Source organism: Protomyctophum bolini, assembly GCF_963924005.1.
Source record: "Protomyctophum bolini genome assembly, chromosome: 20".
NCBI lineage: Eukaryota > Metazoa > Chordata > Actinopteri > Myctophiformes > Myctophidae > Protomyctophum > Protomyctophum bolini.
Window position 1 is genome coordinate 25,580,014 of NC_137881.1, and position 18,394 is coordinate 25,598,407.

The 18,394-nt window shown below is 40.6% G+C and overlaps 3 protein-coding genes across 4 annotated transcripts; all 3 read left to right on the top strand.

Moving 5' to 3' along the window:
• The first annotated feature begins 78 nt into the window (after positions 1-78).
• Positions 79-5,833, top strand: LOC308335665 (H-2 class II histocompatibility antigen, A-U alpha chain-like). Its single transcript, XM_080792782.1, has 5 exons — positions 79-247; positions 923-1,183; positions 3,094-3,194; positions 3,832-4,009; positions 5,363-5,833. The coding sequence occupies exons 1-5, from the start codon at positions 172-174 to the stop codon at positions 5,509-5,511; spliced, it is 765 nt and encodes a 254-aa protein (XP_080648908.1). The 5' UTR covers positions 79-171; the 3' UTR covers positions 5,512-5,833.
• A 400-nt stretch (positions 5,834-6,233) lies between these two features.
• LOC308335094 (rano class II histocompatibility antigen, A beta chain-like) lies at positions 6,234-10,377 on the top strand. 2 transcript variants are annotated; one of them, XM_080792075.1, is made up of 6 exons: positions 6,234-6,560; positions 7,547-7,816; positions 8,541-8,825; positions 9,412-9,519; positions 9,706-9,735; positions 9,860-10,377. In XM_080792075.1, the coding sequence occupies exons 1-6, from the start codon at positions 6,518-6,520 to the stop codon at positions 9,871-9,873; spliced, it is 750 nt and encodes a 249-aa protein (XP_080648201.1). In that variant the 5' UTR covers positions 6,234-6,517; the 3' UTR covers positions 9,874-10,377. The 2 variants fall into 2 exon arrangements, with proteins under 2 accessions (XP_080648201.1, XP_080648200.1); XM_080792074.1 differs by having other exon boundaries at positions 6,236-6,564.
• An 880-nt stretch (positions 10,378-11,257) lies between these two features.
• LOC308335063 (H-2 class II histocompatibility antigen, A-U alpha chain-like) lies at positions 11,258-17,321 on the top strand. The gene is made up of 5 exons (XM_080792024.1): positions 11,258-11,379; positions 13,537-13,797; positions 14,320-14,420; positions 15,937-16,114; positions 16,897-17,321. Exons 1-5 carry the CDS (start codon positions 11,307-11,309, stop codon positions 17,043-17,045), a joined length of 762 nt encoding a protein of 253 aa, XP_080648150.1. The 5' UTR covers positions 11,258-11,306; the 3' UTR covers positions 17,046-17,321.
• The last annotated feature ends 1,073 nt before the right edge of the window (positions 17,322-18,394 follow it).

An 18,394-nucleotide genomic window follows, 5' to 3' on the forward strand; every position in this document is an offset into this window, starting at 1 on the left:
TTTCCCATTAACTATGTATCAGTTTTGTACTTTGCTCCCTAATACAAATGAGTTGAATGGCAAGACTGTGACTCATTGGTGAGAAGGAGGAAGTAAAGTCAATACAAGTGCTGTTGAATGACTCCAGTAGTGTCTGATGTCTGCATGTGAGCCACCTTACTGCCGAGGGAGATGAAGAATCCTACCACCACCACCATCCTCCTCCTCATCTCACTGACTTTCACAATCGGCTACGTCACTTCTCAAAGTAAGTAATCTTGCCACAAATTAATAATGACGATGATGGAAATCAACTCACAAGACTCCTTTTGTCTTGGGCTTTAGTGCGCGATGACACGGCCCCAGCACCCGGTACATAAAACGGGTCCACGCCTCCACACACTCACCCAGATTACCCTTTTCTTCTGCTAACGCAAGCGAAGGACAACCTGGCATATTCTTCGCAAATGCTGATTAATGCTGGTTATTGCATAACCTCCAGTTGTTTAAGATCAGCTATTTGCTCAGAATACACATTGAGAGTTAATGTTCATACACTCCCTTAGCTATCACGAGAGCGAGAACAACCTCCCGGGCTGATCCCGTCCTTGAACGGCGAACACGCCCTTATAGGACCATCAATCTACCACTCAGATCCCCGGCCTGAAGGGGAGATGGGGTCAGAAGGTCGAGGCTCACTGGGTCCCTGGCCGTACACTTGCAAGGAGCTGGCAACCGAAGTTGCCTCATAAGCTCTGATTCGACCATACTGGTCTCAACCCCCTAAGTAACTTAACCCTCAGGACAAGGTATTGAATCAAGAAAGTAAAACAATGTCTGAGTTGACATGGAAATGAGCCCAGAAGTGTTGAATTAGTGATAGTGAAATTCCCCCTTTTCCACTAATTAATGTAACATTGTTTTATTTGTTTTTTTTTTCCAGTTATCCACGATGTTCAGTATTTGGTGGGCTGCTTTGTGAACCGCACTGAGATAGAGTTGACCGTTGACGGCGACGAGACATTCTACGTGGACTTCCAGAGAGGAGAGCTCGTGTTCACCTTTCCCCTATTCATTGACACCATGGTACCCTCAATCTTCGACGATAAACACATGTTTGTCAATGCTGGGAAGCACAAGAGAGTGTGTCACGATGTTCTGTCAGCGATGACAAACGTGGAGAAGAATCCACCTGAAGAACAAGGTAAAGCAGGCGTTCTCAACACCTGGGGACCACCGGAAATGCTTTGGCCGTGTCTCGCCATGTTATGCATACATACGTGCACACACACACACACACACACACACACACACACACACACACACACATCCTTTGTCACTGGTTTATGCTGTATCTTCAATGAGTTCTCTCCTCTGATTAGATACATTTGGTATATTTTTGTTTACCAAAGAGCTGTGGTGGAAAAAGTACTCACATTTGTTACTTACTGTAAGTAAAAGTATATCAATACTACAATGTAGAACTACTCCGTTACAAATACTGTAAAAGTACAGTAATCAAAACTGACTTGAGTACCAAAAATTGAAAGTACTCATTATGCAGAATATCCCATTTCACGAGTTCAAAATGTCAATCACGATGCAGTGTAAGCTTCGATCGGCTATTTTCAAATAGTGTAAATGTATGTAGGTCTATGATATAGGCCTGAAGTGGTAAATGTATGTAGGTCTATGACATAGGCCTGAAGTGGTAAATGTACGTAGGTCTATGATATAGGCCTGAAGTGGTAAATGTATGTAGGTCTATGATATAGGCCTGAAGTGGTAAATGTATGTAGGTCTATGATATAGGCCTGAAGTGGTAAATGTATGTAGGTCTATGACATAGGCCTGAAGTGGTAAATGTATGTAGGTCTATGACATAGGCCTGAAGTGGTAAATGTATGTAGGTCTATGACATAGGCCTGAAGTGGTAAATGTATGTAGGTCTATGACATAGGCCTGAAGTGGTAAATGTATGTAGGTCTATGATATAGGCCTGAAGTGGTAAATGTATGTAGGTCTATGATATAGGCCTGAAGTGGTAAATGTATGTAGGTCTATGATATAGGCCTGAAGTGGTAAATGTATGTAGGTCTATGACATAGGCCTGAAGTGGTAAATGTATGTAGGTCTATGACATAGGCCTGAAGTGGTAAATGTATGTAGGACTATGATATAGGCCTGAAGTGGTAAATGTATGTAGGTCTATGACATAGGCCTGAAGTGGTAAATGTATGTAGGTCTATGACATAGGCCTGAAGTGGTAAATGTATGTAGGTCTATGATATAGGCCTGAAGTGGTAAATGTATGTAGGTCTATGATATAGGCCTGAAGTGGTAAATGTATGTAGGTCTATGATATAGGCCTGAAGTGGTAAATGTAGGTCTATGACATAGGCCTGAAGTGGTAAATGTATGTAGGTCTATGATATAGGCCTGAAGTGGTAAATGTAGGTCTATGACATAGGCCTGAAGTGGTAAATGTATGTAGGTCTATGATATAGGCCTGAAGTGGTAAATGTATGTAGGACTATGATATAGGCCTGAAGTGGTAAATGTATGTAGGTCTATGATATAGGCCTGAAGTGGTAAATGTAGGTCTATGACATAGGCCTGAAGTGGTAAATGTATGTAGGTCTATGATATAGGCCTGAAGTGGTAAATGTAGGTCTATGACATAGGCCTGAAGTGGTAAATGTATGTAGGTCTATGATATAGGCCTGAAGTGGTAAATGTATGTAGGTCTATGACATAGGCCTGAAGTGGTAAATGTATGTAGGTCTATGACATAGGCCTGAAGTGGTAAATGTATGTAGGTCTATGGTATAGGCCTGAAGTGGTAAATGTATGTAGGTCTATGACATAGGCCTGAAGTGGTAAATGTATGTAGGTCTATGACATAGGCCTGAAGTGGTAAATGTATGTAGGTCTATGGTATAGGCCTGAAGTGATAAATGTATGTTTTGTAATAATAATTCAAGTCTACATAGTAACTAATAACTAAAGTTTTCAAATAAATGTAGTGAAAAGTACAATATTTGCCTCTGACATGTATGGAGTAGAAGTAAAAGAAAATTGGAAAGTTTTTGGACCCGTTTCTGCACCCAACAGAAGCTCCTGACAGTTTCCTGTACGCATCTGAGGACGAGGAGCTGGGGGTGGAGAACACACTCATCTGCTACGTCAGACACTTCTACCCTCCATCCCTCCAGGTCAGTACCCAACCTATACTCCTGGTCAAAGACTCAAATATGACCTCAACTACAAGTGAAAATTTAATTTTGAATTAAAGCATTTTGCGTTGGTTATAGAGCGTCCGGTGCCCCGTTCGAGGGCACCAGAAGATAATTTCCCATTGTCAATACTTTTTTAAACGTATATGGAAAAATGAATGGGACATGCTCTTCTGGTGCCCTCGTCGTTCTGAAAGAGCGACATTCTATTCAAAAACAGCAGATGCACAAGCTTGCAGTGCGGCACAACGAGCGCACATCTGCTATTTATTTTTTACATTTTAGCAAAATCTTGAAGCTCACAATTGCCGTTTTGCAGTATTAAAGAAATAAAAGATGTTCCAGAAAATAGCTATATTTGAAATATACCATGGCAGGTTAAAACGCATGGCAGGTTAAAACTAACCTGTGGCTCCATGACATGTGTTGCAGGTTAAAACTAACCCGTGGCAGGTTAAAACTAACTAAACTAACTTTGAGTTTGGGTTTTGGGGTAGGGTGTCGGACTATTGCCTTTCGTTCTGTTAGTACGTCGGACCAAAGTACCGAGGTGAAAGTCCTAAGTATCCAAAAATACAAATTATCAAGTAAACGTACTTGTCCTCCACCACTGCAGGTCAGCTGGAGCAGGAACGGTGAGGCGGTGAGCGGAGCGTCTCTGAGCCGTTACTTCCCTGATGAGGACGGAACCTTCCACCAGTTCTCCTCACTGGACTTCATTCCCCACGAGGGAGACGAGTACAGCTGCAGTGTGACGCACCCTGCCCTGGACCAGCCCACTGTCAGGTTCTGGGGTCAGTATACCAGTACACATTTTGATTTAGTTTTTTAGCCAGGTACAACCTGTTTATACTGTCAATGTTGAGACTAGTGAGGACCTAGTGGACACTTTTTTCATGATTGGCTGCCTCTAGTGCCTCTAAGTCAATGGGAGATAAAACCCACTGATTTGGGCGGCTGTGGCTCAGGAGGTAGAGCAGGTCGTCCAATGATCCCTGGGTCGGCGGTTCGAATCCCGGCTCCTCCTGTCCACATGTCGAAGTGTCCTTGGGCAAGACACTGAACCCTACATTGCCTCCAATGAGTTGGTCGGTGTGAGCTCGCCACCATTGGTGTGTGAATGTGGGAAGTGAGGACGCTGGCGTTGACTGTTCGCCGCTTCACCTCCCAATGGGTATGAATGAATGAACCATTGTAAAGCGCTTTGAGCACTCGGAAAAGCGCTATAAAAATGCAATTCATTAAAAATGCAATTCATTATATAGTCTGAATCACGGCAAAGCACAGCCTCTCGTGTGATATTGTTTGATTGTACTTGGTTGCTTGCCTTTTCAATGTAAACGTATTTCTCATGCCAATAATGAATTGAATTGAATTGAATTGAATTGAATTGAATTGAATTGAATTGAATTGAATTGAATTGAATTGAATTGAATTGTTGTGGGAGATAACAGCCAAACGTTGATCAAAATAACAATTATACTACATTCTCTAATTGTGTAGACTCCTTGAAAATTAAGTGATGCAGATGTTTAACAATAATTTAACTCTTGCGTAAAATGAAATTATTTTATGCTCTCAAGAGTTAAAGAGCTAATACGCATAAAGAAATGGGAAACTGTCATCTAACCATGTGCTTCAAAGACACGAAAAGAAGAAGAAGCATCAATGAATATTTAAATTTAACAGGAAATTATACTTTTGAATTCTGTTTAAATGTATACTACCGTATAATGTGGCACAGGGGAAATTCCACATTAAACAAGGAAGTAGAAGTTTTAGGTAAAAAGTCTGTTACAGCAACATTGTGGATAAAGGAGAACTTGGACAGAAAAAAGGTGATGTACAATATTTTGACTCATACGGCTATACCCAGATAACCGTACAAGCCTGCATGCACAACATTCTAACGTTCTACCAAAGTTTAATTATCATGGGGTTATGTAGAGTTTAGACCTGCAGAACTAAAGGGAGTGACTCAAATTCAACTAATGTTGTTGTACACTTATATTGTTCTTGTGTATCCATTATAAACCAGTGGGTTTCAAAGTGGGGTGTGCGGAGAACCACAGGGACCCTTGAAGGGTCTCCAGGTGTTCCTCAGCTAAATCTTTGATAGTTTTGTTGTCTCTCTGGTGGCGTTGCAGACTCAGAACCTGAGCAGGTGGTGAAGGCCAGTTCTGCAGCGGATGTGGTCTGTGCAGTGGGACTGACTCTGGGCACTCTGGCCGCAGCAGGGGGAATGTTCCTCCTGGTCAAGAGTGGCCGTGTGTGTCAACCATCAGATGTGCTGTGATGTGGAGGAGGAACTTAGGAAGCTGTATGGCGACTTTGAGCTTGTATATCTGCTATTTTCAGAACACGACAACGGAGCATAAAATTGCACATTTACAGCATTGTGAAGAGAAATCCCAGCGGTCTGCATAAGGTTTTAGTTTGGACTTTCACTCTTTTGGAAAGTGCAGATTTTCCCTCTACACTGAGATTGCCATATACGTGCAGCCAGATTACAGGAAATGCTAACACAAATTCAATGCCCCCATGACAAGAAAATGTTTTGACAACCATTCCTTTGTCACTTTGTCTGCTGTCTGCTGCCCACCACAGGGTGGTGCTGAAAAACAAAACCAGTCAGACACCATCAATGGAGGAATTACAGATGATCACATCTCTAAGTTAACATTAAATGTATTCATTGTTGTCAAAATGATAATGCTCAAAAGCTGGAATCCATCACTTTTGTGTCCTATACCCGGGATTCGAAATTTCAAATTTCGACCGCTCCGGGTGAACTATTGCAGGGGTTTTTATTTTTAATTATTTATTATTTTAATATGTTTATGCTTTTCGTTTCTTTCTTTCTCCATTGCTCTGTAAATCACTTTGAGCTGCATTTCATGTCATGACATTTTTATTATTATTATTATTATTATTATTATTATTATACCAAGTATCACCTCAGAAAATATTTGGCTGTCCAAGTACCACCACAATAACTGACGATAATACAGGGGTGTAGACCTGCCCCATCCTATTCAGCTATTACCACAGGAAAATCTAATTTATTATTTGAATTGTTTTGTGTTTGTGCCAATCCTAAGCCAATAATGCTGCTGCTCTGACAAAACTGACTAAGCAGCACAACTGATGATATTTCTAATGTGATTAATCCGTTCTCAAATCTTCTATTAACGGCTAGGTGTGCTGTCTGTCATGTCATGACCATTGTATGCCTCCCCATATAAAGCGCCAGTGACTGCAGAATGTTTCCTCATTCCTGGTTAAATCATGGCTGTGCTTAAATGGGTCTGCTCTGTTCTCTGGCTGCTCCTGTCTCTGACTGCAGTAGGTGAGTTGAGTGGAGAAGTGTTTATTTAAAAAAAAAGGACATTTGAGAGAGTTTATTTTCATCATTATCATTATCATTTTATATTTTTTTATCATTATGCTACGTGTGTGTGTGTGTGTGTGTGTGTGTGTGTGTGTGTGTGTGTGTGTGTGTGTGTGTGTGTGTGTGTGTGTGTGTGTGTGTGTGTGTGTGTGTGTGTGTGTGTGTGTGTGTGTGTGTGTGTGTGTGTGTGTGTGTGTGTGTGTGTGTGTGTGTGTATTATACATAAGTGCACATGTGTTCAGTTATAGGCAGTGCATGCGTATTAGGCTGAATCTACATTTGAGACCAGAACAAAAGTTTGAAAAAAAGATTTCTGAGCGAGGAAAGGGGAGCACTTGTTTTTGTTTACTTTCAGGAGTGTACAGAGTTTCAGGAGTAACAAGAGATGGTCATGCCTTAGCTTAAATGGACTCTATTTTATAGTTGACTCACACAGTTTGAAATAGGTTTACATGAGTCGGCAGTCTCTAATGAGTTTGTCAGTGAGGAACAGGTTGTAATTAGAGTGTTAAAGGACAACTTTAGTTTTTTTCAACCAAGGTTCATGTTTTAGGTTGTTATTAGAGAAAGCTCCTCCATTTATGAAGTGCGTAGTTAAAAGCATTCCGTTGAGAGTGAAGCAAAACCAGCGCTTCCCCTGCCCTCACCCATTCAGTCTAGCGTTAACCCGCCTCAGAGTATTCTGATGGTCTGGTGGTTTTAGTGCATGTATTTATTTAGCTTTGAGGGTTTGTGCACACACAAACATTGAAGACGAAGGTGATTGGCCGGAATGAGGTGGTGATATGATATAATATAATTTAATGAAGTAACTAATTTATTGATGTATGCGCTTTAATAATTAAAAGGGAAAACCTCTGCAAGACTATAGTGTACAAAAAGGAGAAGTTAGAACAAGTTGAAATACAACCTTTGAACGTCACTGTCTGTCACCCTGCAGATGGTCTGTTCGCTCATGGCGTTGTGCACTGCCAGTTCTCTGCCAGAAACGGCAGTGATGCTCTGTACCTGGAGAGGTACTTCTTCAACAAGATGCTGGTAGCGGGGTACAGCAGCGCCACGGGCAAGTTCACTGGCTACACGAAGGACACCATACGCCTTGCGGAGGCCGCTAACAAGAACCCTGCCATCATGACACAGCAGAGAAAAAATAGCAACAGCAGCTGTTTCCGCCGTGTATCTGCTGGGTATGATGTACTCAAAGTTACTGGTGGGTATATGAGCCGAGTACTGACATACAGCCAACTTAATGCATGGGCTTTAAGGGCTGTAGCCCTCGGCACAAAATGCAATGCAAAATACTGAAATACTGTCCGGGGGCTGCTGAAATGTCATTTAATCAGTGCCGAAATGTGCCACCATGCATGCAGCACTCCTCACCTCGCTTATCTTTTATCTTATCAGCGAGGTCAAACAGTCAACTAAGATGTATTGGGTCAACTGTATTTTTTGTTATTTTGTTTTCATAGTTCACCTGGGGTTTGGCCAGGGGTCATCGCCATGCTGGCTTGTGGTGGACATTTTGTCAAAATTATATTTTTGCCATGTCATGGACATACAAAATTAGTAGACAAACGCATAAAGAGCTAGCACTAAATGACTTTTTACCTACCTGGGCCCTCATCAAACCCTGTACACTCAAGAGAATGTCCCCGCTACCACCCTTAGATCTCCATATACTGTATGGAGCTAACCTGTTCTGACATTCCATATGTTGATCTGACCTCATCAAACCCTGAACACTCAAGACATGCTCCTTATATGGCCAGTACAGAATTCATTCCATGTTGATCTGACTCCCCCATGCCAAAGCACCAGCACTCGACCAGCAGTCTGCCGTCAACACACAGACACACCAGTAAGACTGCCCTCAGGCATCTTACTTGTGTGTGTGTGTGTGTGTGTGTGTGTGTGTGTGTGTGTGTCACCTATAGTGCCGCCCAACGTCATACTGAGGTCAGAAAGTCCAGACAGCAGCAGCAATCATTCTAGCCAGCTGGTGTGCAGCGTTCACCACTTCTACCCCAAAACCATCCGAGTCACATGGCTGAGGAACGGACAGGAAGTGACCTCGCACGTGAGCTTCACGGCAGTACTGCCCGATAAGAACTGGTTGTACCACACTCACGCTTACCTGGAGGTCACGCCCGTATTTGGAGAAAAGATCACCTGTAAGGTAGAGCACGCCAGCCTCCGGGAGCCCATGTTAAATGACTGGGGTAATTATTATTATTAATAATAATAATAATAATAATAACTAGAAATGCACTCTGTCGAGGTGCCAACTTGCGCCTTGCACACAAGCAGCTGGCTATACATGGCCTACTTGTGTGCAAGCAGAGCGTGCAAGTACTGCTACTAACTAATGTACGTATATTACATCTGCTGTTCTAAATCCTTTAGACCTTTATATTAGATCCTACTTCTGGCCGTAGAGGGTGCCACAAAGTTACACAGTTTTCATACTGTACACATGCTATCTTTCCAACTTCCTCACATGTTCACAACCCATGGCTTACAGACAGTGCACAGCCTTGGCTAGGCAACCCAGCCTGGCGGAGATAGATGCACTTAGAAGAAGCACTTTTCTAGTCTTGATATTAGTCGCATTGTACATAATGTAGAATTAACTGTATAATGTAATGTTATATAATAACATGGTATAGATGCAGTTTGCTCAAACATAACCTGTCGTATGTAAGCCAAAGCGTGTATATTTTGTGTGATTGATGTTTGCAGATCACAAACAGATGTGGTCTGAAATGTTAGTTGTTTATTGACTGTGTTGTTGTTGTTGTCCTACAGGTATGACTGAGTCCCAGAAGGTTAAGATAGGGATGGGAACAGCTGGCCTGCTAGCGGGACTGATGGTTCTCATTGCTGGATTTATCTGCTACAAGAGGAACACGTCTGGTGAGACTATGAACACAAAGAAAGAAAGAAAATAACCTAATATGAATTTGAATCAGTTAGAATTCACAGATGATTGTTCTCCTTTGTCATGAGTAGAATAATTTAGTATACAGTTCTAATTCAAAGAGTTATCTGTGTTATAACTTTTAGCTTCATCTCTGAACTTTTCACGTTAACTTTCCACAGCTGGACTGGTGGAGGTGCCACTAAATGAAGGTACGTACATTACTGTAGGCTTTATCTTCAAACATTACATTTAACCACATGAACCCCCAGTGTCCAGATCTACAAGCTTTAGTGGTTCCTTTCACCTCTCTACCTGTCTCTGTGTGTGTTACAGCATATCGTCAATGATAGACGAGACACCTGCCGTTCCACAGTGATGTTCACCTTCACCAGGCTTTCAAACCACATACATTTTTGACATTGTTTGATTTCAAAATCTCTTTGAAAACCTGTTTATTGTTTCTGATAGTGCAACCTCAAAATGCATTTGAAAAGTCGGCTGCAAATTAAGTTAGTACAGCCCGACAACGCGAGCAAAGTGTCATTTCCAATCGCAGATTGCGGGGCGTCCGCATATGTTTGCCTCCCTAAAATGTCATTCCTGCATACGCCACTGCTTGTGTGTATTGTTTATTGAGTGTTTTAGGTTGTTGTATCATGTTTAAATTGTATTGGAGCTTCTGAGCGTAGGCTACGTATTCACATAAAGTATGTGTCATGGTCTGCATACCATGTCTCCCTGTCAGCCACTTCCTATGTTTTGTTCTTTTGGTTAGTTTGATCTTTTGGACTTCCTATAGTTTCCCCTCTGTAGTTTTGAACAGTTTGGCTCTCCTGAGTTACTGCTTGCAAGTTGCATTTTTTACTTTGCTTGTAAGCTAAGATGGCTTCTGATTTAAAATAAAATCAGAAGCCATAAAATAAACTAGGCCTACTCTGCTCTGCATTTGGGTTCAGTCATTCTGCCACCGTGACAGTATGTACCTAAACAGGGTGCTTAGTAGGCTACCTGTACGATAATGTCGTAGATGAAATATATCTGCCCGTGATTACTCACTCTACTCAGTTCCCAGCAGTGAGCAAAGATTATGCTCTCTATTGTAAATCCAGTCAGACCGGTTGTGAATCCAGTCACTTCAGTTGGTTGGCAGTAGGCCTATATAGAACAGCTGAAACATTACTATAACATCATCATTTTACATAATTGTGTTAATTCCATTCATCCATTCATGCTGTTTCACATTAGGACTTCATGGTCATACAAACATTTTCAGTCGTGAGATTTAGTTTTTGTTTTAAATTAATCCATGAACGCAAATAATCATCACGGTAAAACCTGTCGGCAACAATGTGGATTGCCTAAAAACAGGGGCTTGCAAGTGGCTTCTCCAGGCATGTTTACGCATTCATAGTTTGTTTTAGTTTGTTTAAAGAAAAAACAATCATATTGAACATGCAGATCTTAAACATAAGAATACAGATAAAATACAGGGACAGTGAGAGGACGGAAATGTACTGTATATAGAAAAGAAAAAGCACAATAGACCCAAGTCAGACAATAAAAGTACACCAGGTTAATTTAGCAGACCGTATGGGAAGTACTTGGTGGTTAGGAGAAGTGATTTTAGAACCTTCTTGAATTGATGAAAAGACAATAGATGTAAAGTTATGACTTCCTCCACGGGTGGGGTGGGGGGGGGGGGAGTAAAGACAACACAAAGTGCTGTTGACTCCAGTGTGTCTCTGATGTCTGCATGTGAGCCAACTTACTGCAGAGAGAGATGAAGAATCCTACCGCCACCATCCTCCTCTTCATCTCACTGACTTTCACAATCTGCTGCGCCACTTCTGAAGGTAAGAATCTTGCCACGATTTAACCCATTTTGACCTGAGATCAGATTTTTCAAAAAATAGCAGACCTACAAGCTCGTAGCGCGCCACTCGGTAGCGCGCTATGATCTTGTAGATCTGCTATTTTTCTATAGCTAAAGCATAATGTAATGCTAACACCAAAAGGAGTTCCCGCCCCAAAATGGGTAATGATGATGATAATAATAATAATAATAATAATAAAACGTTGGCGAATATGTTTATATAAAAGGCAGGTTAAGCAATACCAATGACAGAGGTTGGTAGTAACATATGTTGTTGCAAAAGAGTCATTTTAATTACATACATTTCACTTTAACAAGAAATATGTGTAGCCTGTAAAGCCATGTAAAGGCGTTACAGCTATCATTTTTCAAATGATCTGGCTATATTCCAATTTGTTACCAATGAAAGCATGGTGTGCCTTGGTGACCCCTTGTGGCAAAATGTGCTATCTCCCAGAAGACAGAACTTTAAAGATTCTGGTAGTCTTTGTCCAAATCATTCTTCAAGTTTCCTCCGTAGGCTACCTCTTTCCAAAAGGGTAAAACCACAAGACAATCCCAAAAAGCATGTAACATTTTACCTTTACATTTCCAACATCTATTGTCTTAGTAGTATAGTGTATAGAATATTTGATTTTATAATGGTAAATTTGCTTCTAATATCCCTAGTGCCTAGTGAATTATATTTTTGTTATATTTTCAGTCTTCCCACTTTGTAATTCCATTATACTTTTGTAAAATATTGAGGCAGAGGCATACATTGTATGTGGCAAGTCAAACAAAGATTTTGAACATATTTGATTCCTCTATACCCCATGTATGTTAAGGTTGAACACATTTACTCTAGCCTGGCTCCAGCCCTGAATCACTAGCCATAGCAATGTGTAGTAGTGTCAGGCTAACACTACTCCTTAGTTGAAGATATTTCCAAAATTCACCCCATACCTCCCCGTCAGATTAAATTGATTCCCGAACTCCTGATATGACTTAAAATGTGCATCCCTGTGTATAAATCATCAATCACAAAGATGACATGTGACCGTTTCTCACTGAACCACTGAAGTCATTGTTTATTTATTATTATTATTTATTTATTTTTCATGTAATATGAAAGCAGTGAATCATAGTTTCAAATTGACATATTGGTTGTTCAGTTTGACCCACCAGTTTTGGAGATATGGCTTATAGAGTATATGTCTTAACAGGCTTGAAAAGTTCACGTCTGTGCAGTGTTGGGCAATATACTTAAGAGAGTAATATGTTACTTATTACTTATTACTCCTTAGAAAAAGTAATAATATTACATATTACTTTTATATTACAGCTCTGACATTTATTTCAGACATGCTATAGTATGTGAAGAGTCTGCCTGTGCTATTAACTCATTTAGGATAAAAAGTTTTTCTCCTGTCCTGAACAGTCTTGCCGCCATGGCTGTCTCTGTATCAAAGAGTCACGTCATTCCTCTGTCAAGGCTCCCAACAAAATGAATGTTTACCTATTAAGATACTTATACTTGTCCCATATAGAAGACCATCCCTGTTTACTGGGATTTCCCCATCAGCCTATGGACCTCAGACCATACCCACTGGGAATGTTTCAAAATGGATTGAAACGTATTTAATGCAAAGACTCACACACTTTACATCATGGGTTCACATCTTTACAGATACTGGCTTGCCTTTGACAGATTAATTTCCTTGCATTTGAAATCCTTTTTTTTGTAGAAAGCTTAAAAAGAAACTGATTTCAAATGCAAGGAAATTAATCAAGTATTGGCAAGTGTCCAAAGTGTGTGGGAGTCTTTGCATTAAATTCAATACATTTCAATTTGAAATATATACAATTGTTTTTTTTTGTTCTTGCTCCAACAAAACAGTGCTACGATGACATCATGCCCTTGCCCTAGTAGGCCTACACATGATAAAGGAATCATTGTCATGTCATTGTCAATTTTAACATGTCTGTTAAAATTTATATAGAATCAATAAACTAAAACAATGTCTGAGTTGACATGGAAATGAGCCCAGAAATGTTTTATAGTGAAATTCCCCTTTAATGACCAACCATGGAACTTATCAATGTATACATTATCTACTAATTAATGTAACATTGTTTTATTTGTATTTTTTTCCAGTTATCCACGATGTTCAGTATTTGGTGGGCTGCTTTGTGAACCGCACTGAGATAGAGTTGACCGTTGACGGCGACGAGACATTCTACGTGGACTTCCAGAGAGGAGAGCTCGTGTTCACCTATCCTCCATTCATTAGCAGTATGATACCCTCAATCTTCGACAAGAAACACATGTTTGACAATGCTGGGAAGAACAAGAGATTGTGTCACGATGTTCTGTCAGCGATGACAAACGTGGAGAAGAATCCACCTGAAGAACAAGGTATAAAGCAGGGGTTCTTTTTTGGCTGGGGACCCCGCAAATGTAAACTCTTAATTTCCATTTTCCATTCATTCAGTTGCCCAAAAAATAAAATAAATTGCCCCCCAGGGGTCGCGACCCCCAGGTTGGGAACCCCCGGGGTAAAGGACAAAATACAGTTTCTTTGCTCTACTGTGGACATGTTCTATTTGTTTGGTTGTTTGTTTTCAGTAGTCGATTTAGTAAGTAAATTTCTAACTCAGCTTCCGATTATTAGTCGAATTAATTATGCATACACACATGCACACACGCACTCGCACACTCGATACAATTGGTATCCCGACCTGACATATTTTTGTTTACCAAAGAGCAGGGGTGGAAAAAGTAGAAAGTACTCATTATGCAGAATATCCCATTTCACGAGTTCGTATTGTTAAAATGAACACAATGCTTACTATCAGAATATTGTTTTGTGTTTTTACCAAAAAGGTCACTATATTTACTGCACATTTACATTTTGGGACCCGTTTCTGCACCCAACAGAAGCTCCTGACAGTTTCCTGTACGCATCAGAGGAGGTGGAGCTGGGGGTGGAGAACACACTCATCTGCTACGTCAGACACTTCTACCCTCCATCTCTCCAGGTCAGTACCCAATCCAAGTACTCCTAGTTCAAATATGACCTCAACTCCAAGTGGAAATTTCATTTTGAATTCAAACCGGGAAAGCATTTTGCGTTGGTTATAGAGCTACCGCAGTGCCCCGTTCGAGGGCACCGGAAGAGAGTTTCCCATTGTCATTGACATAGATGTATTTATTTAAAGACCATTAAGCCTCGGACTATTTTTTGGGGCCGAACAAATAATTAGAAAGAATAACCCCTTTTTTATATCTTTGTTTTTCTTCTTTTTAATTATTTGTCCAGCCCAATAATTTTTGTTTATTGTCATGATTTGTCCGGAGCCGAGTTGGCTTTGTCCGAGGCTTTAAAGATCTTTAAATAAATACTTTTTGAAACATCTATGGAAAAATGAATGGGAAATTCTCTTCTGGTGCCCTCATCGTTCTGAAAGCGGTAACTGTGACGTTCTATTCAAAAACAGCAGATGCACAAGCTTGCAGCGTGGCACATCTGCTATTTTTGAAAAACCTTGAAGCTCACAATGCCGTATTGCAGTATTTAGTGAAAATAGCTATATTTGAAATAAAACTAAAATGTATTAGGTTAATTCATAATATTGTACTTTTATCACTTCTTACCAGTGTTGATTTCGTCGATGAATACTATGTTCGTCGACTACCACTGACTTACATAAATGAAAACTAAACTATGATGACTAAAACTAAGACTAAATATATTGACAATTTCATCAACAAATAAAAACTAGACTGAAATGTAAGGGACAAGTGGACAAGAGATCCAGTATAAATAAGTCATTTTACACTAGGTTGCATGCTGAAAATAGCTGATCAACAACTCGTCGCACTGCGACGCATTGTGAGCTTGTAGATCGGCTAGATCAGCAAGTGTAAAATCAACCGTCGCCAAATCAACTGTAAATTTAGTCGACTAAAACCGTATGATATTTAGTCGACTAAAACTAGACTAACACTAAAACATTCCAGGTGACTAACATGTGACTAAAACTAAATGCAAACTATTCAAAAGACTGGCTAAAACTAAAATCTAAAATCAACACTCCTTACAAAAGCACAATATCTGTCCTGTAGTGTAGTAGTATAGTAGCCTACTATAGCCTCGCGTAGCCAGACTTATCTGCTTTTGCACCCAATTTCCCCAGGGTGATATTGTCTGGCTACCCGTGGCTCCTGTGACATGTGTGGCAGGTTAAAACTCACCCGTGGCTCCCAACATGCGTGGCAGGTTAAAACGAACCCATGGCAGGATAAAACTCACCCGTGGCTCCTGACATGTGTGGCAGGTTAAAACGAACCCGTGGCTTTCGACGTGCGTGGCAGATCAGATCTAAGCCGTGGGCGGGTTAAAACTAACCTGTGGCTTCCCGGTGACTGGTTATGTTTAGGGTTTGCGTTTTGGGGTAGGGGGTCGGACTATCGCCTGTCGTTCTGTTAGTACGTCTGACCAAAGTACTGAGGTGAAAGTATAAAAGTAAACGTACTTGTCCTCCACCACTGCAGGTCAGCTGGAGCAGGAACGGTGAGGCGGTGAGCGGAGCGTCTCTGAGCCGCTACTTCCCTGATGAGGACGGAACCTTCCACCAGTTCTCCTCACTGGACTTCATTCCCCACGAGGGAGACGAGTACAGCTGCAGTGTGACGCACCCTGCCCTGGACCAGCCCACTGTCAGGTTCTGGGGTCAGTATACCCCCATAGAACATTTTGATTTAACAACCACACCAAGGGTTCTAATGAAGTACTGTCACCGCATAAATACATGAACTGGAAGAAATACAAAAAGCACGGCACTCCATCTTTAAAAATCTACAAGCTCCCAACGTGTTACAGCGTGTCACACCTTTATCCACAATTCCAGTATTAATGGTGGTACCATAGGAGAGATAACAGCTAAACGTTGATCAAAATAACAATTATTCTACATTCTCTAATTGTGTAGACTTCTTGTAAATTAACTGATGCTTGATAACTGATGTTTAATAATAATTTAACTCTTTCGTAAAATGAAATGATTTTATGCTCTCAAGAGTTAAAGAGCTAATAAGTGTTCAAGACTGTGTAAAGAAATGGGAAACTGTCATCTAACCACATGCTTCAAAGACACGAAAAGAAGAAGAAGCGTCCAATTGGTTACCAACTATGATTTAGTTGGGGACCACCTGGAACCCCCTCAAGGACCACTGGTAAAAAAGAAAAAAGAAAAACGCACCATGAACATTATACCCCAAAACTCTAAGACACAATGAATATTTAAATGTAACAGTAAATTATACTTTTGGATACCGTATAAGGGCACAGGGGAAATTCCACATTAAACAAGGAAGTGGAAGTTTTAGGTAAAAAGTCTGTTACAACAACATTGTGGATAAAGGAGAACCATAGGGGTCATTGAAGGGGCTCGAGGTGTTCCTCAGCAAAAATCTTTGATAGTTTTGTTGTGTCTCTGGTGTCATTTGTTGCAGACTCAGAACCTGAGCCGGTGGTGAAGGCCAGTTCTGCAGCGGATGTGGTCTGTGCAGTGGGACTGACTCTGGGCACTCTGGCCGCAGCAGGGGGAATGTTCCTCCTGGTCAAGAGTGGCCGTGTGTGTCAACCATCAGAGGTGCTGTGATGTGGAGGAGGAACTTAGGAAGCTGTACGACGACTTTGAGCTTGTAGATCTGCTATTTTCAGAACACGACAACAGAGCATAAAATGACACATTTACACCATTGCGGGGGGAAAATCCCAGCGGTCTGCATTAGCCCTATAGGTTTTAGTTTGGACTTTCACTCTTTTGGAAAGTGCAGTTTTTCCCATGACACTGAGATTGCCATAATTATACAGTACGTGCAGCCACATTATATATAAGAAAGGGTGATATAGATCTTACCAACATTTTTTCAGAGGCAGAGCAGTTTTGGCAGGCATTTTGCAAAGTAGGCCTATCTATGTGTGGGAATTACGATGTATTTCACTGTCAAAACATCTATGACACAAAGATTTGTATATTCTAAACAAAAAATCTATATCGAACTTGTTATTACTATTGCAGTAAATAGTCTACAACTACAACTACAAATGTGTAGCACATGTGGTTCAAATGATATATTTTTGTACAGTGGAAAAACTATGGACATTTTCAGATGCTAATTCTTTCTTGTGCTGGTTCTTATAATCTTTTTTGGCTGTATTTTACCTTGAAACATTCGCATATTGTTCCCATTTTCTTTTACAGGAACAGTTTTGCGTGAATCTCCAACCTGACATGTTTTATTTTTTATCTTGCATTGTGCCCTAACTCTTGTTGTTTATTTATCATGATTTTCGTATAGTGAAATGTTGCGATTTCCCATTAAAGCCTTTAACTGCATTTAAAGACAGTGTGCGTGAGTTTTTTCTTTTTCAGTACTATAAAGTATACCACTAGTAGCCACTGGCCAGCCTACTAACATTTACTACTTCCACAAGAGCATTTGAAGTGGTCAAACTAGCAATAGTATATTGCATAAAAAAGCAAGGTTAAAGCCTCAGTCTTGTTCAACTGGTTGAACAGTGGGATTTACAATAACATCATAATTTTACATATTGTGTTAATTGTTTAGGAAATTGTGCTATTGCCATAGACATTGCATTGGACGTTTAAGTTAAATAACTCAGAAACTATAAAACATTTCAAAGTAAAAAAGTTCCAGCATGTGTCTCCACAGTAAGCTGAATAATAAAAAGTGTGAATGGAGTTTTTAGGTGAAAGTGATTTTTGACGAAATTGCGGAAATTGCGGAAATGGTAATTGCGGAAATTGCGGAAATGGAAATTGCGGAAATGGAAATTGCGAAAATTGCGGAAATGGTAATTGCGGAAATTGCGGAAATTGCGGTAATTGCGGAAATTGCGGAAATTGTGAAAATTGCGCTCCACACCATTACGCCAAGGCACCTTTGGGCATTCAGCAGATGTCTCCTGGTGCTTTTGAGTTTT